This window comes from Buteo buteo, chromosome 9, assembly GCF_964188355.1.
Source record: "Buteo buteo chromosome 9, bButBut1.hap1.1, whole genome shotgun sequence".
In the NCBI taxonomy this organism is placed as follows: domain Eukaryota; kingdom Metazoa; phylum Chordata; class Aves; order Accipitriformes; family Accipitridae; genus Buteo; species Buteo buteo.
The window spans coordinates 10768325-10794033 of record NC_134179.1 but is presented as its reverse complement, the minus strand read 5'-3'; the positions used below and the strand labels follow the sequence as shown (position 1 = coordinate 10794033).

The 25709-nt window shown below is 38.2% G+C and overlaps 2 protein-coding genes across 4 annotated transcripts in view; one reads left to right on the top strand and one right to left on the bottom strand.

Moving 5' to 3' along the window:
- The window catches only part of CCDC88A (coiled-coil domain containing 88A), an 82690-nt gene extending 62200 nt beyond the window's left edge, over positions 1 to 20490 (top strand). The window contains exons 26-34 of one of the 2 annotated variants that reach the window (XM_075035370.1): positions 3800 to 3883; positions 4938 to 5141; positions 5436 to 5507; positions 6048 to 6134; positions 6485 to 6565; positions 8029 to 8294; positions 9985 to 10474; positions 14783 to 14882; positions 15441 to 20490. In XM_075035370.1, coding sequence (XP_074891471.1) covers positions 3800 to 3883; positions 4938 to 5141; positions 5436 to 5507; positions 6048 to 6134; positions 6485 to 6565; positions 8029 to 8294; positions 9985 to 10474; positions 14783 to 14847 — 1349 coding nt within the window. In that variant the 3' untranslated portion in view covers positions 14848 to 14882; positions 15441 to 20490. Of the gene's footprint in view, positions 1 to 3799; positions 3884 to 4937; positions 5142 to 5435; positions 5508 to 6047; positions 6135 to 6484; positions 6566 to 8028; positions 8295 to 9984; positions 13928 to 14782; positions 14883 to 15440 lie in introns of those variants that run through there. The other variant, XM_075035369.1, reaches the window with a different exon arrangement.
- A 649-nt stretch (positions 20491 to 21139) lies between these two features.
- LOC142034325 (prolyl-tRNA synthetase associated domain-containing protein 1-like) lies at positions 21140 to 23445 on the bottom strand. Of its 2 annotated transcripts, XM_075035373.1 has the most exons (4): positions 23314 to 23445; positions 22431 to 22552; positions 21352 to 21591; positions 21140 to 21269 (listed from the first exon to the last, which is right to left on the bottom strand). In XM_075035373.1, exons 1-3 carry the CDS (start codon positions 23398 to 23400, stop codon positions 21369 to 21371), a joined length of 432 nt encoding a protein of 143 aa, XP_074891474.1. In that variant the 5' UTR covers positions 23401 to 23445; the 3' UTR covers positions 21140 to 21269; positions 21352 to 21368. The 2 variants fall into 2 exon arrangements, with proteins under 2 accessions (XP_074891474.1, XP_074891473.1); XM_075035372.1 differs by lacking the exons at positions 21140 to 21269; positions 21352 to 21591 and having other exon boundaries at positions 22030 to 22552.
- Positions 23446 to 25709: the final 2264 nt, after the last annotated feature.

The following is a 25709-nucleotide window of genomic DNA, read 5'->3' as shown; positions in this document are numbered from 1 at the left end:
CCTGTGAGTTGCTGCCTGTCTATGCAAATGCTCAGGTGTTGTAGCTTTCCACACTGGCTGGAGGCAGTTTTTGGTATGGGAAGAGACAAGTTCTGTTACACCCTGATCTCCTGCATCTGGGAATGGAGATGGCTCCAGAGGGAGCTGCTGAGGTGAAATGTCCTGTATGTCCTTCAGAAGGCAAGAGGAGACAGCTTACGTTCCCCAAATTGCAGTCACTGGCACAAATCAGTGGTGGTCTCAAAAGCTAGAGGACAGAGTATCTGACATAAAGTCATCTTTGAGATGTATAGGTTTCCTATCCCATATCCCCTGTCAGAGGAAGTGAGAGGAGATACTGATTCCAAAATTAATTATCCTGCTGCTACTACTACTGATAAATAATTCGCTATGTGAAATCTGTAGATTTTCTTCTTCTGAAGGTGGTGATGGAGTCTGTTTTCCTAATACAGGATGCTTTCTCACACAAATATTTTCAAGAGACCTGTTCTCTTACAAAGATAGGTGATTGTGGCGCAAAAATCAGGTTACCCTATTCTGCAGAGAAGACAGCACCTGAGGTCTCACAGAGTGCTTGAAGCCCTTCTCTGATTGCAGAGGCCCTCTGGAAAGGAGGGGGTGCCTATATGGCTGTTACTGTATGCAGCATAAGTTAAATCCTGCAGGCAGTGTGTATACTGTGTGCTCCTTTGACTGCAGAGTTTCATCTTTGCTTTTCATATCTGTATTCAGTGTGTGAATCAGGTGAGTACCACAGATCTGACATCTACTTTGTGTGGAGCCTTTCATCTCAGGTGGGATGGGATACCATTCTGAGCTTTTGCATAGAAAACCCAGGGCAGGCAAGTGGAATTTTTTTTTTTTCCCCTGTGGAGAAAAACAGATTACTTCTGCTAGCTTCCACTTTAGCCATTTCAGATTATTAACAATGTCCCAGGGAATTAAGGCTATTAGTAAGCCTGTCATCTTTAAATAGTAGTACCAGTAGCAGACACATCATATCATAGAAGTAAAAGTAGTATATTGGGCTCCATTTTCTATTACCAAAACATTTAAAAGATGTCTGCCTAACATTTTCCTGTGTGCATGAACAAAACAATTTGAGGATTTTAGTAGTATCCATACAGAATTCCCCAGAGTATTTCTGGCAAACAGTAGGAGGATTACAAAATGGGAGATTCCTGATCAATGGAGGAATTCTGCAATACTTATCATTCACTCTCAATTCAGAAAGCAAGAACATGTTCATAGAATACTGAAAAGGGGAAGAAAAGTTAATGAATTATAACTAGAGTTCTTTGAGTAGGTGATTACTAAGACCAAAACAGTCCTCCTGCCATCCCGTTTTTAAGGTCTGTTGGAATGAAGGTTTAAAGAGCTAAAGCTGCCTAAGCTAAACTTTGTGGTGTCCTGTTTGTTTCTGCTGCAGCTCTGCCATTCCAGTATTTTTTTGCAGGATATTTCTTTAGTTGTATTCTATGCAGAAATTAATTACATAATTCCTCCTCTCAAGGAGGTTGCATTTTACCAAAGGACAGGTTTTGATGTGTGATTTCCAAGACATCAGTAGTTGCAGTGGAGTTTTCTGTTTGGTACAGTTGCTGAGAGCCATACATCAGTCCTTTTGGAGGTGATCTGTGTTAATGAACAAGAATCACAGATGACTCGAATGATTCTTGAACATCCTCTGGTTACTTTTTAATAAGATTAGAGTGGGTGTTTTTAATTAAGAGAGATCAGTTATCTTGTCATAAAGGATTATAGAGGGATCAGTTATCTTGTCTATGAGGGATTATAGAAGTTACAAAAGAATCATGTTTCACCATGATGACAAAAAGTAGAAATAGAACAGAATTACTTCTTTGGTTTGATGGCATTAGTGCTAAAACTGAGTAGTCACCTGTTAGAAAATGTCTCACGCTGTGCCTCATATTCCTTTGACAGGGAGCTATTAAAAAATTCTATGTACTTATATGTAAATTAGGTAGACAACATGCATGTCTCCTTTATGGGAGGTTCGGCAGCCTCTCCCCTTTTTTGAGCCAGTCAACATCTATGCTTATGTTGGTTTTGGCTTATTTTCTCAGGATCTACAAGAGGACTAATGCTTTATTGATCTGAAAAAAAACCAAACAAACAGTTATTTTGAAGTACCTACAAGTATATGTACATAATAAAAAATACCTGTATACCTACATAGTGAAAAATTCAAAGGTGAAATTTTATTTAGTGTACTCCTAACTTTAATATAGGTAGCACATACACCTTTCTTTTCTCCCTGTTCATCCCCACCCCACATCATAAGGAACTGACATAGGAGGGTGTTTGCTGTCCCTCTCCAGTCAAGATAGGGTTATACTCTGCAACTGTGAAAACTTTTGTGTTTGTTTTGGCCACTTGTGGCTGTGCCAATCATGCATTTGTTGGAAGCTGTAAAATGTATTGCATTGTAAACTTCTTACTCAAAGTGCAAACACAGAATAATATGATGGAGAGGGAGATTTATTCCTCTTTCAGGGTAGTTCATGTGCACTTGTAAATGCATGTGTATATATGCAGTGCTGTATAAAATAGAAACTGCTGTATAACAAGCTGCTGGTTGAGCAGAAAACGAAGGCAAATGACAAAGCACATGTCCCAAAGTGACTTCAGAGAGATAAAATAAGCAGATCTTGGGCTGATAGACTGGACTACACTGCTTTCATAGCTGCATAAATAAGAACTTTTCCATTATGCATTTCTTTCTGGATCTCTACATGCCAGTTGTTTGCATGTGGCTCCTGTACGCTTGGCAGTCAGCTGACACATTTAGCTGATGCTTCAAAATGCAGGTGTCTGCCAGTAATCAGTTACTAATGCAGAATAGCTGAATCTAAGGACAAGATTAATTTGTGATTTCCCCGTCATCTATCTTTCAATACTATTTGTAATTTTAACTCCATCTCCTGCTAGTACGTATCTCAATTTTCCCTTAGCACTTCCAAAATGTTACACCAACGCTCACATTTGGATATTCTTTTGCTATGTTTTTTTTAATCTTGGGTATTTTTTCAGCTAAAAAAAATGGTGTATACCATTCCAGCCAATAAATCTTGATTTTATTTTTCTTATTACAGATTTGAATATTTGAATATATAGTGCATTATTTCAGTAAAATATTAAAATCATTGCACACAAACAGTAGATTGAACTTAAGGGCCATGTAATTTTTCTACAAGACAGCAGATGACCAAAATTATTAACGAGCACAAAATGTAACAAATGAAGACTGATAATAGTTTGTGTCCTACTAGCGATGCAGGGTAAAACATTACCAAAGTTATTAATCTCAAAAAGTAATGATGTGAACACATTTTAAAGTAGAAGTTGTACTTAGAGTTGCTTTCATTTTAAGCTTTTTTTTGCTTCATGTTTTTCTTTATGTTCAAGAAGTGTTATTTTTCACAGTAAAAACTATATAATCGTCAATTTCTGTAATCGTCTGCAAAGAAGTTATATTTATTTTTTCAAGAGCTTGGCAGTTAGAACTTTCAAACTGTATTACACTCTTCACCGTTATTTTTGGTGCATTTCTGAGTATATTAAAATTTTCATAGTGTAGTTTTCATATTTCAGTGTAGTTTTCATATTTCATTATCACACAGAAGCATGATAATGATAGTTTTTAGCATAGCATACATAGCTTAAACTCAGACATTCATTTCTGTCCTTAGTTTCAACATTTAACTTCCATCTGTTCTTCTCCCTTTTTTTCTTTCATTTCCCTGTTTCCGTTTTTCCTCATGCTATGACATAAAAGTGGTTGCACTGAAAAGACTGCCCTTTTTGAGGAACAGACCGAAGGAAAAAGACAAAATGAAGGCCTTCTACCGTCGCTCCATGTGTAAGACTTTATGACAGTTCAGCTTCTTTTAAATGGCTACACTGGCTTCCATTACTAATTTTTCACTAACCTCTCCCTGGACTGCGCTGTATTTTTCCTCCTATTTTGCAATGTGCAAGTCCTGCTACAATACAAGGAGCTGGAGCTTTTTCTCTTTTTTTTTTTTTTTTTTTTTTAACCTTGGCACTGAATACTTTATATATGTGCACATGTGCACCCCCCACACACACACATTTACATGCACAAGCACATGCACATACATAAATATATATTCAGTGCATTGTGATTGCATATATTTGTATATATATAGTTGTCTATATACACATGTCTCTGTGTATATAAATTTACAGTGCACTGTGTTAACCTAAATAGTTCCAAATTACACATTTCATAAGCCTTTTGTTAAGAAATCACTGTAATTTTTTGTTTAAAGAAAGTGTAGAAAATAGTGCAAGGCTGTATGGTGGTCTGTCACTCTTCAAGTATTCATCAGTTGTTGTTGCCAAAATGTTGTATTGATTTATTTTATTTTATTTTATTTTTTAATGAGGGGTGGACAATTTTCTCTAGTTTTGTGAAGTAAAGGTGGATATCATCAGATGTCATCTTTTTTCAGATCCTTTTATGTGTTATTATGTAAAATACAGTATCCCTGCAGTAACCTGCACTATGCAAGGATCCCATATCATTGTTGACATTATGTTGTATTAGCACTTTTGCCCATTTTATCCTTATTCATTCCATTTTATCATTGCAAACAGTATATCAAAGCTTCTAACATATATATTACATATCACTGCAGCACAAGCATGGCGATTATACCTAATAAAATTAGTTTTAAGAACCATACTGAACTGAAAGAAGTCTCCGACTTACAACACTTCTCATTCATTGAGCTGATTGCATGTCATAACATGGATGATCTTGTGTTTATATCTTCCAGTATTCAATATGCTTCAATGCTTAGAAAACTGTCAAACACTTTGCAATACAAAATAAGAACAGAAGCAAATACATTGACCATGCTGATCATTTGCTTTCATTTGCATCCCAGCCATGAATGACCTGGTGCAGTCCATGGTCCTAGCAGGAGGACAATGGACAGGTAGTTCTGAGCATCTGGAGGGTCCTGATGATATATCTACGGGTAAAAGGAGGAAAGAATTGGGAGCTATGGCCTTCTCTACTACAGCCATCAACTTTGCAACTGTCAACTCTTCTACAGGATTCAGATCCAAGCAGTTGCTAAATAATAAAGGTATAGGTAGAAGCTTTTTGCACCGTGATGTGACTATGTGTAACAACAATTTCATGTAAATATTGGTTTTACTTACATTTTAAGTTTTTCAGAAAAAAGCAACCTTAATAATTGAGTTGCAGTGCTAAGATACTGAATAGGTTTAATAACTGCCGTATTTTTCCTACAGAATGTTACCTAAGTAAAAATGGATTGGTTTGAAAAATTTTTTAATGTATTTTACAGATGATAAATATTTTAATAATATTTTAATTTTATTTTATTTTACATCTTCTTTTATGTCTCTGGGTACAGATACTACATCCTTTGAAGATGTAAGCCCACAAGGTATTAGTGATGATTCTAGTACAGGATCAAGAGTTCATGGTAAGATGTAAACTTTAATTAAATGAATTAAGGATATATTATGTGAATGTTAATGAAGTTTGCAAAAAAAATGAATGGCATTGTTACAAGTGAGCATGCTTTCTGTGAATGCGTATCTCTTGAATGTATAGTATCATTTCTTCAGATTATTCTTTTCTTTCTTAACTACTATATCAGACAGATGTTCTATAAATCTAATAGAAAGTATCTATGAAGTGCATCTGAACAGGATCAAAACATTTTCCCTTTTAAGAATTTATTTGGTGTTAATAGTAAAATAAAAGAAGTTATAATTTTAATCCTAAAAGAACTAAATCTAAATCTGGCCTGATTTTACAATGTTTATTGTTCAGCAAAACCTAAATTTGTCATGTACTGTATCTTATAAAATCATTACATGTTCCTTCAAGCAAAGCTATGAAGTGAAAGCTATAATAGATTATTTAGAAGTGAAGTTTTAACTCTAGTACAAACACTTACAATTAGTATGAGCAACAAACATTTTTGAAGATAACAGTGCATTTCCCTTGTATTGGATAGGAGTACAGGACATTATCTGTGCAGATGCTCTTGCTCCTCCTGTTCGTGGCATTTCAACAATGTGCAAGGTTCCTTGTCAAATCTGTTGTAAGTGACCTAATCACGAGCAGCTTTCTGCATGCCCATCCTTTCATCTGTAAAATCCTGGTTTCCCACTAACCAATCAGTTTCAATTCTAAATGTACACTATTTCTCTCTTCCTCTCCCTTGTACCTTACTATTCCTGTAGTGCCCTTTTCTAAAGTGTCCTCTTGGACTGCCTGGAAATCCCTTCGCTTTCTGATCTGTAAGAAACCACTTTGTTGACAAATGGGCATGCTCAGCCTGTGAACTAGTGCATGATTCCTGCCTCTGAGCATTCTGTGATCAGAATGTAAAGGTACCGTGTCATCTGCTAAAATTTTGTTCATCATGGTGTCTCCTAATTTTCCATTTAGCTTCCAGACCAGCCAGCCTTGATAGTGGCAGAACATCCACTAGCAATAGCAATAACAATGCTTCAATCCATGAAGTCAAAGGTATGCTGTAGGTGAATTTACATACATGCTTCATTTCCATTTCTCTAAGATCATCTATATAGGGTAAAAAAACCCAAAACCAAACAAAACCAAACAAAAAAACCCCAGAAACATTCCCACAACACACCACAGCATGTTTTTCCTTAAGCTTTTTATAGCCTTCATACCCCAAATTAGGAAAGGATACAGGTATTAATAGAACTTACGTTTTTAATAAATATTAGAAGGGTGATATTAGTATATAAGTTTCAAACTATTTTAAACCAAACCTAACCCAAGTAACAACTTTACAAAATAAGAATTGCCCCCAAATTACTTTAAAATCACTTATTTTTAAGCAGAGAAGTTGCTCCGTTTTTTTCTCCTAGTATCCTGTTATGTGTGCACTGCTGCTGTAAAGCTGTATAGTGTACAGCACAAACCAGAGAAAATGGCATATATAATACTGTCCTGTAAACTTTTATATTTTATTTTTAAAAGATGAGTAACGTTCCTGGTTTTAACAGTATTCTCTAAATTTCTTATATTATCAGCCTTGATATATTTTTGTTTATAATGGCCGTTCTAGCGGGACATCATTGTACATACTAGACTAGAACGCTGCCAACTCAAGACTTCATTTAATATTCATGGCTTGCATTTATTAAACAGTATCTCTTTGTTTGGAAATTCAGAGATGAATGCTGGTTTAAGATTTTTATTAGTTTATTTTCTGTCCGTTTCATTAATCCCTTCTATAAAAGATTCTTTGAGGTAGTCCTTGCCCCAGTTTCCATACAGTATTAGAAATTTCTGCTGTAAACGATTTATCTTTCTTTAAACATAAGTTCATTTCTTAGGAGTAACTTGAAGTAGGAAATACTTGATTATTAATCAGTATTTTTTAAGCAATTCACAATTATTGAAAAATAAAAAGAATTGGTGTTGTGGAATTTATTTTGCATTTAATGCTATATGCTTCCTTCAGGTCACAGTTGTAATAAACTAGAAGTAATGGCAGAAACTGTTGGAGAAGCAGCATTCCTGAATAGTTCTTGTTGAAGAACTATGTTGAAGAAAATATTTTCTTTCCATTCTGTCCTTTGTATTTCATTTAACGTAAAACTCATTAATAGTATATTAGAGTGTGTGCCTCACAGTGATGCTGAACAAGAGTGGAGGCATATCTTTAGCCTCTTGGAGTACAGTATTATGTAGATGGAGGCCCATGGGGGGGGGGGGGTATTTGTTTTTTTCAAAAAAATCATGTCACATTTAAAGAGCTTTAAGAGGTAAGTCAGGGGAGTATAATTGTATTAATATATTTGATTTGAATAAAAAAGGACAATGGGATTTTTTAGTATTTTAAATAGAATTATTGTTAACTGAATCTGATAATGTTCCAGATTTGAGTAAGGTTATACTGTTTAACAGCTTTCATATATTTTTCTTACGGAAATACTTAATACCATTTACCCCAAAAGCAGGTGCAGTTAACAGTCAAAGCCGGCCTCAAAGTCACAGCAGTGGAGAATTTAGTCTGCTACATGAACATGAGGCTTGGTCTAGCAGCAGCAGCAGTCCTATTCAGTATTTGAAAGGTCATACAAGGTCTAGTCCTGTGCTCCAGCAAAGAACGCCTGAAACACTGGATAGTCATGGAAAACAGATCAAAACCGGTTCTCCTGGAAGTGAAGTTGTTACCCTGCAACAGTTTTTAGAAGAAAGCAACAAGAGTACCTCAAGCGAGGTTAGTTTAAAAAAACATTTTAACTACGTATTATCCCATATATGGGCACAGAATTAACAGAAGACTTATAGTGAGTAGAATTGCTTTAAAACTTTGTGGAGATATTGGTTACACCTGCATTAAGAAGTAGTGTGGACTGTATCCTGATAAACTAGTCTTGCTGTATTGCACACAAAATCATTTGGAATTTCGCAGCTTGACCCTTTCTGGGTTACTGAATTAGGTAAGGAAGTTGATCTCTACTGCACAAAGTTGTCCAGTGTACTGATGCATGGTACACTCATCAGAGTTCAAATAGAAGGCCATGAACTCAAAGTAGGTTTACTTTTCTTCTTCCAGTTCAGCTCTTGTCTTCAGTAGGAGCTGTTGTTAGATCTGTCTTACATCAACAGGAAGGAAGACACTTTACTTCATTCCCTGAGGAGAGACTCTTGTCTGCTTCAGTTTAGTCTTTTTAACTCTACTGAGCAAAAAACAAATTACCTTGGAGCTCACGGAAATCTGAGAGGAGTAAGACAAAGAGAATGTTTCTGTAAATCAGTGGCAGTTTGTTAAAAGCCCAAAATCACCTTGTCTCTGCTAGTATTCCAATTTCTTCATCACTATTTCTTGAGTAGATCTGTCCGAAACCTGGAAGTGCTCTAGGATAAAGCAAGCCCGTTACTGTGACTAGGTCTATGAAGAGTAAGGATCAGACTCCATCTGTTTTTAATGACACAATTGAAATTGAAAAATATACATTCACAGCTGAATTGATTGGGGGTACTCTGTGACTTGAGTCTGGACTAAATTTCCAGGGTTTTTGTTAGATACTTAAAATTATATCTCACCTCTGGTCTCTCTGACAAGGATTTTTGTTTTTTAAGCATTAGACAACACTTTTCTGGCAATAGAAATAAAAGAAACCACCTGAGTCATCAAGTCTAGTCCACTGCTGTTCATGAATCGCAGAATTCCTTTCATAGCATCACAGAATCATTCAGGTTGGAAGGGTATTCAAGAGGTCTCTTTCCAACCTTCTGCCAGAGCATTTCCTTAATGCTCCTGGCTTTATTCTTTCCAAATTGTCTCTTTTACCATTTTGAAAAAGGCTGAAGTCTTTCTCCACTGAGTCTTTGAATAGTATTCACCTAAACTTTTTTTTCTAGCTCTGAAGTCTTTTCTCCAAAAAGAAAAAATCTGGAACTGTGGGGTCAAGATTTAGGCACCAAGGGTGCCTAAAAGTTATGTGCTTTGTATTACTTTCTGAGATTTTTGTCTTTACTATTTGAGTGTATAAAGAATTAAAGCATTTCATTTTAATTTAGGCTGATCCAGATGATCAGTACAAGTTAAAATAAGCATCCATATGAAAATACTTAGGAAGTGTTGATGAGCAGTGGCAGAGGGCAAGTGAGTGAGAAGATGAAGTTTTGATTGTCTGATTTGTTGAGTTAATCAGCATTACAGGAACTAACTTCAGATAGTTGTGATCTGTCTGACACCTAGTTTTCAAAGTACTTGCTTGTAAGCTGTACAGCAGAGTCATGAGTATGTACGGTAAATGTTTAATACCACTTTTAGATCTGAGAAATTTAAAAAAAAACAACAAAACTTTTAAGATTTTTTTCATTAATGTCCAGAAGGATTGCTTAAGAAATGTCAAAATTACAATTCGTAAATTTATAAGATGTTTCTTTTTTTTTGACAGCTGAAATCTATGAGTGAAGAGAATCTTTTAGATGAAGTCATGAAAAGCTTATCTGAATCTGTGGAGCTGACAGGAAAGGAAAAGCTGAGAAAACAGCCGTCTGCCGGTTGTGGTATTGTGAGATCATTAAGTGTAAAAAATACAGTTGATTTCTCAGATGGACGATCCATTAAACCAGAACAGCTTGTAAGGCCTAGCCTTCGTAAAACTGAAGATACCTACTTCACTAGCTCCCCTATAAAATTTACATCAGGCGCTCAAGGAAAGGCCAAATCAGTTAAAGAAAAGATACAAGCAACTGTATCACAGCGACAATCAAGAGATTGCAATCCTTATGCTACTTTACCTCGTGCAAGCAGCGTGATTTCTACAGCAGAAGGAACTACTCGAAGGACAAGCATTCACGATTTTTTGTCTAAGGACAGTAGGCAACCTGTATCAGTTGATCCAGCACCATCCACCGCTGACAGAAGTGTTCCATCAACCTCTAGTGAGTACTCAGCACACCAGTTATCCTCTAATTTTTTTCACTGTGTGGCTTACAGAGTAGATTGTGTTCCACAAAGTGATATAGCTAATACAGTTAAACCATGTAATTTAGGATGTAACTCTGATGTGCCTAAGACTTCAAGGATGGAAAGGTCAAATTTTCATGAGAGAACTTTGCTAAGCACAGGTGTGTTTGATGATAAAGTCAGTATATCTAGTAATGACAGCACAGGATCATTTACTGTGGCTCAGCCATTTTTGTCCCTTAACACTGAATTAGTTAGTAATATAAGTGGCTTGCCTCAAAGATCTACATCAAAAACAACTGATCAGGCAAATCTGTCAGCATTTAGATCAGTACCAAAAAACCAAGAACAGCCTTCTGCTAATCAGAAATCTGATCAGAGTGACCTACGGTCAGTTCCAGCTAGTGAATTTGTTCCTACCACCTGTGTAAACACTAGTGAGGCTGAATCCCTGCTACTGGTTTCTGAAGATAATAAAACTGTGTGGTATGAGTATGGTTGTGTGTGATAAGGAAGTTGTATTACTAAATATATATATATAGTCTATTATGACATATAGGTGTTCTTCTCAATGTCCACTGGATTCAGAGAAAATTTCACTACAATGAAAAAATAATTTCTTGTTAGATCTGTGGGTCGTTGTTTTCTAAGAACAATGGCATAGGGCTCAGTTGTGTACTCTAGCATGTTTGAATGTAAAATTGTAACCTCACCAAAGTTTGCATGAAACATTAATTGCACTGTATATATTTTGCATGCCTTTAAAAGTCTTCATAATACAAGCTATATTTTTATTTCTCACACATTACAAATATTTTGTTTTTTTCCTGTATGTTACTGAATGCATGTTAAACGAATCGCATGCTGCATTGCCAAAAATGGCACAGTGAACAACATACTTTCCGGTACAAAGACAGTACTTTCCAGTTGTGCTTGTGCTTTCAGATGTATCAGTAACACATTGGTTATGTATTAGGAGTAAAAATACTCCCCCCCCCCCTTCTTTCAAAAGTGAGATACTAATGAAAAGAAGCATTTAGAGAGAATTCAGTGTCTTACCCTTTTCATTTATGCCATGTCCTGGCATAAATGCACTTTGCACAAGGAACAGGTTATAGCCCAATAATTCAGTGCCTCTAGCTTGCACAATAAATATGAATTACTGTTCATACTTAGTAAAATATTTGAACATTAATAAACACAAAGACCATTCATAATCCTAAACAGAAATGATAATTCTTATGAAGAAGTAATAGTCACATGATATGCAGCACTTGTAATGAAAAAATGACCCTTTCCACCTTTTCCCTTTTGTATGCTTTGTCTTTCCACGTCTGGTGTACAAATGTGGTGAAGTGTACGGTTTTATTAGGAGTCAAATAACAGAGTTATATGAGACTCCTTGTGATGTATGGTAATAAAAACCTGTGTTGATTATGGTGGAAATTCATTTTTTCTTCCTAACAGAAGTAACACTAATATAATAGTAAATAAGATGTGTAGCAAAATAACAGAAAAACTGTTAAATTAACACAGTTAAATAAAAGAAAAAATAACAAGTTTGCTTGCAAAATCTTAGGAGTATAGGAATGCCTAAGCTAATAACTCATTAAATCCCAGATGACCAGCTAAAGAGAAATGTTGAAAAGTAATTACTTAATATGCTACTGTCTTTGCAATTGCTTGAAACTTCTTAATTGTAAATATAAAGAGTTTAAAATTGTGTCATACTTAAACTACAATTACATGAGGCTTTAGACAGTAGCACTTTATTGCAAGAGGAAATAGTTACTGACAGTTATTGTAGGCCAAAATTACATACACTATAAAAAAACTGAATGAAAATATATCTAGAGGAAAAAATATTTAAAATTGAAAATAACTATTAAAAATAATGAATTGTCATATTATGGTTTTTACAGTTTAATTTATTTTGCCAGCAATTTTGTGGCAGTTATGGTACTGCTGTGTGGGTTGAACTTTAATTCCTTAGTGTTTAACTAGGGAAGGGTAGAAGTGCTGCACATACCTAGTTCCTCAAGGAAAACCAGCAGACATCCCATATGTTAGTCTATAATGTCTCCATTTCATACAGGAAAATTGGTGATAAAATGCAGAGATAGCCCTTTCCAGAGCTCCAGCTACATTTCAAGGTGGGGAAAAGGAATGGGAGGAGAAGATTGGATGTTTCAAAGACATTCTGTGGAGGGTAAAATTACTGTTTCAAAATGTAAAGCAGCATCCTTTAACACATCTGCAGGCATCCATTATTATTGGGCTGATAAATTTCTTGCTTTTCTTCAATGTTGTTCACAGCATGTTGTTAGTTACCGCTGTATTCACTCTAGAATTATCTCACCATTAAAAAAAAAAGCAAATCGAAATCTGAAATACAATCTTAATTTTGCATACATTTACTCTCACACAGCAAGATCATTGTTCTGATCCTGGGTCATGTCATTTGACTTGATTTCTATTAATCTATAGATGTGTTTGAATTGGCTTTGAGATGAACAGTGCTGTTACCTGAAGCGACACGTGCATAATACATTTTGCAAGTTAGGAATTCTAGAGCAAATCTTCTTAGCTCTGAGAGTACTTAATATAAACTCATACTGTTCTACCAGTATCTGTGTTTTTCTTAACTGATTGCAAGCCTGTGTCTTGCAGCAAGGCTGCTTGTTATGATCAGAACAAGGTTCATAGCTAGAGGTAGTATCTTCTATTTAGATCAGATGCTGTTGTTCAAGAAATCAGATAAGCTTTGAGGGATGCTATTATCTCGTTTGCCAGCCTTGTCTTGATTAGGTCCTTAGACTGTCACAGCTACAAAAAATACCAGTATTGTCTCCAGATACATTACGAACTCTCCAGCATGACCACTGCACCCCAATTGGAATCATGAGCAAGGCCAAGGTCTAAAGAGAAATTTTAAAGGTTACCCCTGTAGAGTGAAGCTAAAGCTTGCTAACCAGGCAACAAAATACATTTTATACATTTTTTTTCCAGCCACTGCCCATGGGGCACTTCAGTTTGCAGTTTCATTTCTTTTCACAGCACTAAGCTTTCACGTACAAAACAAATCTGATAGTGAGTATTTATGCCTGATACTTAATGCCTTTTGAGCCTGTGTCTTACCTTACTCCATTGGGGGGCGGGAGGGGGAGCAGTATTAAAACAGCTTCTCTCTTAAATACAGAGGGCTTCAGAATAACTGAGTGTTAGTGTCTCTGAACACCAGTGTCTCACATCCTCTGTGGGAGTTCTAGACTAGCCTCATCCAGCTCAAGCTACTATTTTGCATCATTTTACAAATTTGTGATGAATTGCATTTCAGTTCTGAGGATAATAACTTTTGGTGCTCCTATTTTTTGCTGCGTTGAGTTCAGCTGCAGCAGCAAAAGCATGCTGCTAAAGATTTTTTTTTAATGTCTCTGAATAATAAATTGTCAACACTTCTTTATTGTATATGAAAGAAAAAATTGTTTTCATGTAGAGAAGGATTATTTTTCCTCCACTTTTTGGTCTTTGCACTTTAACAATAACATCATGGATGTCTTTTTTGGTCTGTGCTCAAATAGTGGAAGGATCTGCTGCTCCTCAGCCGTTCAAATGGCTGACTGTAAAACACATGGTGCACTCACTCATTCCTTGGACCTTGCTGCCTTTAAAAATTATAAGCTAGGACTTTGCATGGTAACTATAAACATTAAATATATTGCTGCTGGCCAAAAAAGGTTTTATTGTTCAGGCTTAATAATGTCCTTGCAGTTAAAGATTTGCTTGATGCTTTGCTTTAAGTGAATAGTAAATTAAGATACTGCATTTTGCATGTTCAAGCTGGTGCATGCAAAGATAATTTTCTGTTTTGCAGAATTGAATGTGAACATCTCTGTCAATGTGTAGCAGGTAAAAATGCAAGGATGAGTTAAGTTCTCTGCTAGGTTCAGTCAGCCTTAATTACACCTGATTTTTTTTTTTTTTTTTTCATAGACACAGAAATTTAGGGTTAGTGTATCTAAAAGTTAAGCATATCTGATTGTGGCTTTGAAAATAATACCTGGTTATTCTAAAAGCTAAGATGAATTTTAATGAGTGTAGTTGAGTAGGTACTTCCAGTGAGTTTCTTCTATCCCTCTCCTCTGTCCTTTTCTCTAAAAAACAAAAAAAAGTGTTTATATATCCTTTTGCTCTACTAAAAAGTAGAATGTATTTTAATGCATGAGGGTTTTTTTCATGTCCTGATAAACACAATGAATAACATGAAATGCTTTTCTCTGCAGATGTGGAAGCTATCCCAGAAAGCAGAAATTCAAAAAGCAGGTCTAGGGAGCAACAAAGCTCCTAATTCTATTACCCACTACATGAGATGTGGGCCAAGTGGTGAGTTTCTGCCCAAAATGTAAATGAGATTAATTTCATTTACAACAAACTAACAGCATTACATATAAGAACAAGTGCACATTGCATTAACCAGATGTAAATACTGCTTGCTTAACTGGCTTCTGTCTTGCTTATTAGTTAAGCCAGAACAGGTTGTATTACAGCAGTTATTTTGCCTGTGTAGGCAGGGAACTTCATCCCATTTAGCCTTTTGCCTGTAAAAATTACATTTATTTTTATTTTTCAAATCTCTTGGGAGAAGAAACTTCAAAGAAATCACATTAAGAAGTAATATTGAAGTCAGTTCTTAGAAAGGGACAGATAAATCTAAAAGAATAGTTTAACAGAACATACAGAGTATTCTATACTACAAGGAAACTGCCTTTTTATAAAAGCTTGTCTTTGGCATTCTGTCCTTCTCTTGACTTCATTAAAACATCTTTGATGCATGCTATTAGTGCTGTTAGTTCTGTTAGTGACTTAACTCTGTATTTTATACTTCTACACTTTAAGCTTTTCTTATGTTCTTTTCTCTTTCTACCTTTCAACTGAACACAGAGAGAAAAGTGTCCTTCAATATCTCAGTATGAAGCCTTTATATCTGAAGTAACAAGACAGCGACTGTAGGAATCATTAATAAAAATTAAGGGAATTTTTTACATTCTTCGTGACTAGAGCAGGCAAGAAATAAAAACCTACCTACCTTCCTTCCTTCCTTGAATCAAGGAGCTCTACTGGAGTCTACTGCCGAAAATTTGTAGATGGTCTTAGGAATTATTGCACATTGCACTGTTAAGATCTACTGAATAAAGGACAGTTCTCATCTCCCTAAGGACCAAGAATTTTAAGGTCTCAAGAATTACTCCAGGGGAAAAAAAAATACTTCTTTTCATCTTCCGTTTATGAAATTAGCCACTGATTTGCTTAAGCTTCTGCTAATAATTAGCCAAAAAAACCCGATAACTAGCAGTTTATACTTACTTCTGTAAATCTAAAATAAATGCTGTAGTATTTTGTTGAAATTGACTGTATATACAGATACAAAAACCTCACAGCTTGCTGGCACTTCACTGCCTTATTTGGTTAGCATAATCTGCATGAAATTGCTCTTTAAAAAGTTTATGCTGATTTTTGTTGCATAGTGCAAGAGAAAAATTTGTTTACATACATGGAAACGTTCGATAACTAACAGAAGCAGGAGTCATGGGATAATCGTATTACACAGAAATTGTTTGTCATTTGTGTTTTTCACATTCCCAAGTTATTCTGCATATATATATGTTCAGATGTTTCTGACAGGAAATTGTCAGGTATGATTTTTCAATAACTTTTATTTTAATATAAGGCTGTTTTCAACAAATGGCGCTTCCAGGATAAGACTGTCTTACAATGTTTGTGTATTGACTAATTTTTTTTGTTTGTCTTTTGACATGAGCTGATTGTGGCTTAGGAGGTTTCTTGATGGCAAAATGAAATGTAAATAATATCATATGCATTTTACAATCAGTTCCCCTTAAGGTTATCTTTTACTAGTAAGATACATTTTGTTCATTACTGATTTATATTAAAGTCAACAAATGTTATCGGTACATTCAATGGTTGCATACATTTGTTGTCTTGAAAGCATTTGCAGAGAGCTCGAAGTGTACGTGAACTTCTAAGCAGATCCAAAATGAGTTACCATAATTAGTAAGCACATTCATATTCCTGTTCTAAAGGGTTAAGTTAATGGTGTAACTTCCTAGTGTCCTGTCTTCCAACAGGCATGTACATAACTTCACCTACAGCTATCTCCATTCACATAAGTAAAGGTAAGCGTGACATTACTTGCAGAAGTAAGGTTGCAGACTACCTGTAAATTGATCGCGCTGCTGCTTAGACTCTGTGGTAGAGCCACCACAACTTCAACTTCATAAAAGCTTGATTCTTGAGGCTTACAGGTTTTATCATTTGTGAAGTCTCAAGCCATCAGGGACAGCTGGAACAGAATCGTCTTTCACTGGAGAGAGAATGCAGTTCAGCAGATTCAAAAGCCTACTGGCAAGTCATTTTTTTATTTCCCTGAAAGTTTGTCAAAAAGGGGAAAAAAGAGGAAAGTTCAATAAGCTTTAGAAGGGGAAATTTTCTGTTTGTTTTTTTTCTTAAAATGACTTCCTTCTGAAATACTTTTTATGATAAAATGTGCTAAAAGATCTAGATCTAAACAGAATATTTCGGTTATACAATATAAATATTTGGTTCAGCCTGGGATTGTTTTCACAGAGACTTTAAACATTTTTTGTTTTTTCTCTTAAGTGAAAATACGACCAATTTTGCAGTTTTCCAACATCCAGAATTTCCATTCTTCCTCTGAAGACGTTTCTGGTATTTCATTAAAATCATTGGTTTGTTTTCATTACTAACTCACACTAGCATCCACTTCTGGTCCCTTATTCTCAGTGTCAAGATTTTCACTGATTTCAGTGGAAGCATGGTGAGTTTTGCAGAGCATCAACATATATTAGCAATCCTAGGCGTGTTCTGAAGCCCAGAGCAATCCTGAAATGCAGCTCCACAATAATTTTGTAGGCAGCCAGAGCTCAGTTTGCATTTGGAATATTTTCCCACGTTGTAACTGACACTGTGACATTTTTGAGAAGGATTTGGGGCATTCCAAGCCATGCAATGACAGCTACGAGATGTCACCAGAGGGGTGGGTGGGATGGATGGCAGTGGCTGGAAGACGTGCAGTATGTCAGGGCCTGTATACCTGTACACAGGTAATCTGTGTGTTCCCATACACACTCAAAGCTCAGGGCACAGCTGAGTTTCTGCCCCAATACCAAGCGGGACAGACAGAGCCCTGGTGTGCCCGGGGGGAAGAGTACTCTAAGTACAGTAAGAATCTGGTGTCAAGCCTGGTTTCTGTGCCATTCCTGTACTGCAGCATAGGCAGAGGCGTAGAGACTGAAGGAAGAGTTGCCTTTATAGAATTTCATAGGCAAAGATAGAAAGTCTGGGATGCCGGTAGCCATTACCAAAGGCATAGCTGAGAGACAACTGAAATACCATAAATGTTAGGAAAGCATCTCCGATTCTAAATTACAGTATTTTCAAGCTCCTTTCAGGGCCTGATTGTGACAGGATTCTCTGAGCTCTCTTGACAACAGAGGACTGATGCATTTCGAACTATTGAACTCTAACCATTCGGTAGCGTTACTATTTTTAGAAGAACATGTGTGTCTTGAATTAACAGATTCAAACTGTAGTGCCAAATGCTGTCTATATTCACAGAATCCAAACCACTGTGTGTGTGTGTGTGTGTAGGTAGATTCTCCGAGACCCTGGGAATTAGGCAAGAGTGGCATGGCATATTGCCACGACTGCACGGCACGCGCTTCTCTGAGGAGCGTTGCTGGGCACTCATAATCTGCCCTCACTGCACGTGGCTGTGTCTTTTTTTGTTACATGGGCATCTCCTGATATTTATTAGCTCAGCTCTTTTCTGTATTCATTAAGTTGTCCAAGATTACCCATCACAACACTTGCTTTTTGCATATTATTACACCTTCTTAAAGCATTCGTGCAACCACAGCCAGGGTGTAGTCACAAACTTTGCAATTACTATTTGACTGATAATGTGTATTAGAAATGAACACCCCTCATCCAAAAACCTCTGCAAAGTTTCCTCGTACGAGAGAATCGGCAAGAGTTTGGGGGCAGATTTCATCCTGCTGGGGCAGAGGCTAGCGTAGGACGGGTTTGTGTGCCAGAGTCTTGGCTAGTGCCTGTCTGTGCCATTGTAAGGAGGTTTCAACCCACTTTGTATCGGTACAGAGGCCAGAGTGGGATTTGGGGTTGTATTTGCTAAATTAGCCAAAAGCAGCACCGGGGATATGTTTGCATTTAAGAGATCAGAATCCACTTCTCCCAGCACTTTGTTTTGCAAAGAAGTTTCAGAGCAGAAGAGCAGTCAGGAGGTTCACCGTGCTCTGATGATTTTTAAATTATTTTCTTTTTTCTTTCTTGATCTTTCCAGTCTGTGCCCTTAAAATTAAAATAAAATAAAAATGGAAGTTTAATCTGGGAGCTGCTTCAGATTTTCTGAAACACGAACTCCCAGGAGAAGAACATGGCAGCTGTTGGACAGCATACAAGAGTACACACACAGCTTTTTACCACTAGAGTTGCCAAATCTGTCACTGTTAGTTCAAGATTACAAAAGAGGTTGTAGTAATTTTTATTTACTTTTCTGATAGTCTGCTGAGGATTTAGTTAACATTCCCAACACGTATTATTTCTAAACTTTTTCCAAGGCATGATGCAGCCTCAACAAAGGAGCTCATGTATGATTTTTAGAGTTAGATGGTAATGTATATGTAAATAATGCTTTGATATTAATAAAACTGCCTTAAAGGAATGTACCTAGGTGTGAAACAAAACTTTAAAAGCTCTTATTTAAAACTGTAATTTCCTTTACGTATTGATTTTTTTTAATGTTTGCCATTGTATACATTTATTAATGATGTTATTAAAATGCCAAACCAAATAATTTTTATTCTTATTTTGTGTGTACATTTATACACACTTTTTCTGGAAACTGATGTTACTGGAAGGATATTGGTGTTAAGTAATGGCGCTGTGGTCAGTTGGTGATGTGTTCAGTGAGTATTTCTTCCGGAAGGAAACCGGTAAAACTAGCGGAATTTTTCTGGATGGTGTGTAGTTTCGTGTTGTTTACTTGTGTAGACCTGTGTAGCTTTTAACTATAGACTATTTTGATAGTATTTAAAAAAAAAAAAAAGACACTAATTTCATAAGTAAATACAAAAATAAATCCTTATAGATTTGTCAAGTGTAGTATTTGAAACTTTGATTTTGCTTGGTCATTATTTTTGCTGAGACAAGTCTCAACCTCTTCTGATGACAAAGGTAGTTAAATTTTAGGTAGTACAGATTTTAAGATTTGTGAAGTATAGTAAACTGCTATTGTGCACATGTCTTTAAAACAGTTTCTCACACTTAAGCTTTCTGGATTTACAAACCTTCACAAGTCAAATTTAGTATTTTTTTTGAAGTGGTAAAGAATTTTGGGGTACTACAAAGAAGAAACCTTAAAGGGCCAGGAGAGTGAGTGGCAGGCAGAGGGTAAGATAAATTTTGCTTTTAAAGACACATAAGACTGTATCTTAATATCTAGCTAATTTAGCAATGCATTTGTTGGTCCAGAGTTCATTAACCAATCCAATATTTCCAAATACCAGATGTCTCTTTCAGTCTTTTGTTTGACAGCAAATATAAAATCACATGCGTCTGGACATCTTTCTAGTCACTCTTCTATAGCTTCAGCATTCTTAGGTCACTTCTTTCCCATTTGAGATGACTGCCATGATAGATGGGGCTGGTTTGTGTCTTTCTAAGGTGAAAGGGAGAATTTAAACTGCTGTGTCATTAAGTATTCTGTTGTTAAGTTCACACCTCTGAGAACAGGTGCCAAATCCTTCAGAAATTAAGGAAACCATGTTAAGGATGTTGGTGAAGTAACTTGCCTTGTCCTAGAAGATGCTTTTTCTTACTCAGTTAATGGTAGTTATTCATTCTATAGAATTAAAGATTTCACTTTCTTACGGGGGGGGGGGGGAACAATCCAACACACAAATGTTGATGTTCTCATAGAATTGTCTTGGCCATCTAGAATGAGACCGAGTCAGATGGGCTGATTTTTGCCTTGTGTTTCTTTTGAAGTGTTTCCCTTTGTCGTTGTTAGTAATTGCATCCTTTAGCATGATGCAGTAGCAAATAGTCATCCAAGATCGCAAGTCCTTTTATGTCTGTTTTCTTCACTCTTCTGTATTCTTTATTTCTGTTCTGTCTCAACTTGTGTTCACACTACTGCTTGCCTTTAGGTGTGGCTTGTATGTGACATTTTTGTTAGGCTGTGTTCAAAAGCCTCTTTCCCCCCCATCATCTTCAGATTTTGCCCCTGGCGTTCACTACTCCCCGTCTTTGGGTTTTGTGTGGGTACTCATTGCTACAGTGTGTTTATGGGACTTTAAGGAGTTTCTGCTGCTACTGTCTTCAACACACGATCTGTCTGAAGGGCATTTTATTCATTTATGCAGGAGAGAGGAGAAAGGATTAGATTAGAACTTTAATGTTGAGAATGTACTGGTCTTGTTCTTGTGACAGTAGATACTCTTCCATACTAAATATATATCATCTAGTGAAAGCCAAATCAGCCTCCCCTCAGCCTCTTAGACGCACTGATGTTTGTACATGCAGTCCCCTTCTCTTGAATGGAAAAGCTCAAGTACAGCTACTTGCTGTACCATTCTTCCCACTCCTGTAGGTGCTGGTTAAGGGTACGGTGGAGCAGAGAAGATGCATGTCCTCTATGGGTTTGTGAATCTGTAGAAAAGGTGCACAAAAGTTAATACAGTTCTGGGTTGTATTGGCTTTCCTCCCAGGTGTCACCAGGACAATACTCCACCTGGTCAGGAACCCCCACTAACATTCCTCCTTGGAGCACTCCTGCCAGGAGGCAGGCTGGTAGTGGGTCACACCCCCGCCCCTGCCTGCTCTCGGGGGGCTCCCTCCTGTTCTGCTGTTTCTGGAGAGGCATGAGAAAGGGGCGAGGCACGAGAAAGGGGCGAGGCACGTTCCTGTCTTCATGGGGCGATCACCAGAAGACTTCATCATTTCCCAAGGGGAGGATGCTGTGAAAATGCAACTAAAAACATAGACAATCAAATGCGTTTTTCTGTAGTGTAGGTGAGTTGTTTTTTATTAGGTAAAAATAATAAAAAGCAATGTGTAGTAGCAGATAAATGGGTACAGGTACACAATTGAGACATCTCCATTCTGTGTGTACTGACAAGTATTTTAGAACTTTTAAGTTATTTGTTACTTCCTAATGATGTTAAGTTTAAACCTTCAAGGCCAGTACCAGGCACAGAAAGTTCCAGCTTTAACCATTTTATCAATAAACAGTGTAACATTATTTAAATAACACCATCTCTACTTACTGGTTACTTAGTGGTAGATTGCAAACATGTCTTTTTAGGAGTATTCTGTTAAACTAACAACCTGAAGACAGTATTTTTTCCTCATCAGATTATACAATATAAACTTACACAATTGAAAAAATAAAAAAGGAGTAAGCCTGGGGGGGGTTTCAGATTTTATTTGTAATGAGACTTTCATCAGTTTTGCTCTACAAAATCTATGCCTAGTAATAGAAAAGCGAGCTTCATCTACTTCGTATCTTCATCAAACTGTATGATGATGGGATCATGGCCTGTCGATCTCACAAACTTCAAAAAGTCGTTGGGGCTTAAGCCCATGGTTGCAGAATTTGTCATTGGATGGAAATATACCTTTTCATGGCCGCCCTGCAGAAAGCCAGCATCCAGCACAAACCTCACGTCTCCCTGGTCACAGAAGAGGGCTAGAGGTGTTGCACAGCCCTGGCCCACTTTCAGCTTTTCCAGCATGGCGTTTTCATCAGCAAACCTTAGGTTTCCACTTCCAACACCCAATTTTTTAGCAAGATCATTTAAATTGACTTGCCTGTTGTGCAGAACAGTCACCAGCCAGAACCCTTTCTTCTTTTTGTCTTTAAGAAAAAGGTTTTTACTGTGACCTCCCTTCATGTGTTGGACATGGGGCATCATTTCTTCAACAGTGAACACCTGGAAAATACAATCCATGTTGTGCGAGACTCTGTATCCCATAAGACTTTTAGTTGCGTACTGGCAGATATCTTTTGTTAAATACTTAGAAAATACTGAATGTTACACTCAGCCTAAAAGCTGTACCCTTTTATGAAGAGATTTTAAAAACATGAATAAAATGTGACATACTGTTCCTGCACACTGTCCGAATCATCTCTGTCTGATGTATACAGCAAAAGTATCACACTTGAAAAAGGCAGGCCTGACAGCATTCCTTTTTGCAGCTCCACCACAGACAGGCTGGAAAGATGTGGTGTGTGCACTTTTAACTGGAGTGAGAAAAAGTTTGGAAAGCATCTTACAGGCTGGTGGCTTTGTGGTGAAAAAGTGGATGGGCCGCAGCTCCGGGAACTGGAGGGGAAAAGGGGATCTGGGGGACAGGAACGTGGAGGGGATGCAACTCGACGTCTGCGCTCAGAATTGCCCAAAAAACCCCAAATGTTGCCTGCCAGGCCCAGCCCCTGTAGGTCCATTTGGTGAGAAATTCCATATTGATAACTAATCATCCTAAAAAATCGCGCATAGGGGACAAAACTGCCACGTAACCTGCTCTGTCCTGTTGGCGCGTAGAATTTTATTGCCGGATTTAAAAAAGATCCGGAGGGTGCCGAGAGCCAGCGCGGCGGGCCGCTGCCGGCCCAGCCCCCTCGGAAGGGGCCGGGGCAGCGCCAAGGCCCGCAGGGAGAGACGGCGGCGGCGGCGGTGGTGGCGGCCCTTACCTGGGGGTGCTCGGCGGTGACCGTGGCGATCCCCAAGTCCCGCAGCCGCTGCGCCAGCGACTCCCGCAGCTCCGGCGCCGCCGCCATGGCCGTCCCGCTCCGCCGGGGCCAGGCGGGAGGGGCGGGAAAGCCGTCCCCTCCGCCCCTCCCGTCGGGCAGCGACCTGTTGAGCGGCGCCTGCCGTGGCGTTGAAATGGCGCCCTGCCCCTCACACGGCAGCCCGGCGTCCGTGCTGGCCCCTGCTAGGCCAGGGGCCGGAGCCCGCCCTGGGAAGGCTGCGGTGGAGCCAGGCCGCTGAACGAGGTCCGTCAGCAGCTTCTGAGCTCGAAGTGAGCTGTAAATAGAATACTTTTGCAGTAAGTATTCATAAGGGAAAAAAAACCCTAAGCTTCAGACCTGGGTATAACGGCTGAACACGTTATTTCTGTAACATGTCTAATGTGGAAGTTGTTTTGGGTTTTTTGTTCTAATTTAGAGCTAAAGTGTGCGAGCACAGAGCGCACTACAAAAAATTAGCAGTCTTGGCCATCAGGTCGAGCTGAAAGCCGGGCAGTAGGAGCCAGTTGCTGAGGCCCCTGCCTTAAAGCCAAACATGGGAACGGAGTGCCCAGAGAGGCTCCAAAGTCTCCGTCTGTGGAGTTCCTCCAGACCCCATGGGACGCGATCCCAGGCAGCCTGCTTGCTGTCTACTGACCCTGCTTGAGCCAGCGGTTGAGACCATCTCCAGAGGGGCCTTCCCACCTCTGCAGTTCCGTGGTGCTGTGACACACCAGAGACCAGAGCTTGCTGTCTCCTTAGGGGCAGAAAAATCCAGCTGTCCCTCCCGCCTTGCTGCTCCATGAGCCTCCTGCCGTCCTCCTTCAGCCTCACCTAGCTGGAGAACAAACCTCTCCATAACACTTCTCCATATGACTCCCTGTACCTCCCCTCCCACGCAGTGCACGTCCAGTGTGAGCTCTATTTGTTTCAAATCCTGGTTTCAAAATAGGTATTTCTCTCAGACATATATGTATTAAATTTTTTGTACCTGTGCTTACTCTAATTTCAGATGCTAGCTTGTTGCCTATGTACAGTTTTGCTGAAAATGTTGCTGTTAAGTAAGTTGAGAAAAATTCAAAGCCAGAAAAATCAGACTCAGGTAAGCTACTCAGTTAAAGCTACACGCTAAAAATCAGAACTGCATAATCAAATGTGTTTTTTTAAAGGCAACCAATAATAATCAAGAATTGCAACTAAGGGACAAAGCCAAGCATTAACGGCCACATAGTTAAGCGGAAAGTATTTCTGCAACCCAAACCATCGTCCTGACCTATGACATCAGGAATTATTTGTTTTCAGTTTGCCCTTCAGAAAAACAGGCAATCTGTAATAAAGCTTTAAATTAAAACAGTATGAGTCTGTGGTTAAGAGACATGTGGATAAAATATGATCCCACGCTAATTCCCAGAGCCTTACAGCAGCACACAGAAAGATTTCCAGGCGGCATCCAACGGAAGATCAACTCAAAAAGCAGATTTGCAGTAAACTCAGATGACTGTTCTGCATGCTAAATTTATCTTTCAAATAAAACGTTTTTCAGGTCAATCCCAGACTCACTGGACAGTCCCATCGCACGAAGGACGCATTGCCCTCAGCATGCGGGCCAGCAGCTCTGTGGTGTCCATGTGCTTGCACCGTCTTTCTGCCTCACTTGTCTCCCTGTGCAGGAACACAGACTGCATTTAATGCCCTTTGCACAACCTTTGATATTTAAGCTTTTTTTACTGTGATTTATGTGAGATTATTTTTCCCATTTTACCTCTGGAGAAACACTCGAGGGCCCTGTGCATTATAAGGTATCAGCAGCTGGCACATTCATCAGCAGATGGTGCCTTTGAAATACAGGACGCTTTTTTTTTGTCAGTGCTCGGCATAAATGACCAAATACTGGCTGAAGCGAGATACTGAGGGCAGCAAAACACATAGCTACCACCCATTGCAAGCGTGCAGAAAACCACCTGTGTGAAGTACCGCAAGTCCCGCATTACGGGCAAAGCCTGTCAAACACACAGCTCAAACATACATGGAGGGAATGACGGTTATGACTCATAACATGCCGTTTGCAGCCACCTGATGGAGATGGCCACAGAAGTAGTACTGTCCCAAGCGGACCCCAAGGCTAAAGGATGTCATAGGATGTAACCTGGGATTATCTCTGGGTTTTACAAAACGCATTAGCGAGGGAACATTAAAGATTTTTCAAAAACCACTTACAGAGCTTCTTCTTAGTTTTTTGGTTTTTTTTCCCGAGTCTACTAAGTGATATTATTTTCCAGATGCCAAATTAGGGAGAACTTTCAAAAAAATCAGCCACGTTAAAGCTTTAGACTGGAGGTGGGCAGGAGGACATTGCAAAG

Coding starts and splice junctions, on each gene's coding strand:
- LOC142034325 (XM_075035372.1), bottom strand. CDS start 23,400: ATGGCGGCGGCGCCGGAGCTGCGGGAGTCGCTGGCGCAGCGGCTGCGG. Junction 22,553..23,313: donor TCACCGCCGAGCACCCCCAG/GTAAGGGCCGCC, acceptor TGTATTTTCCAG/GTGTTCACTGTTGAAGAAAT.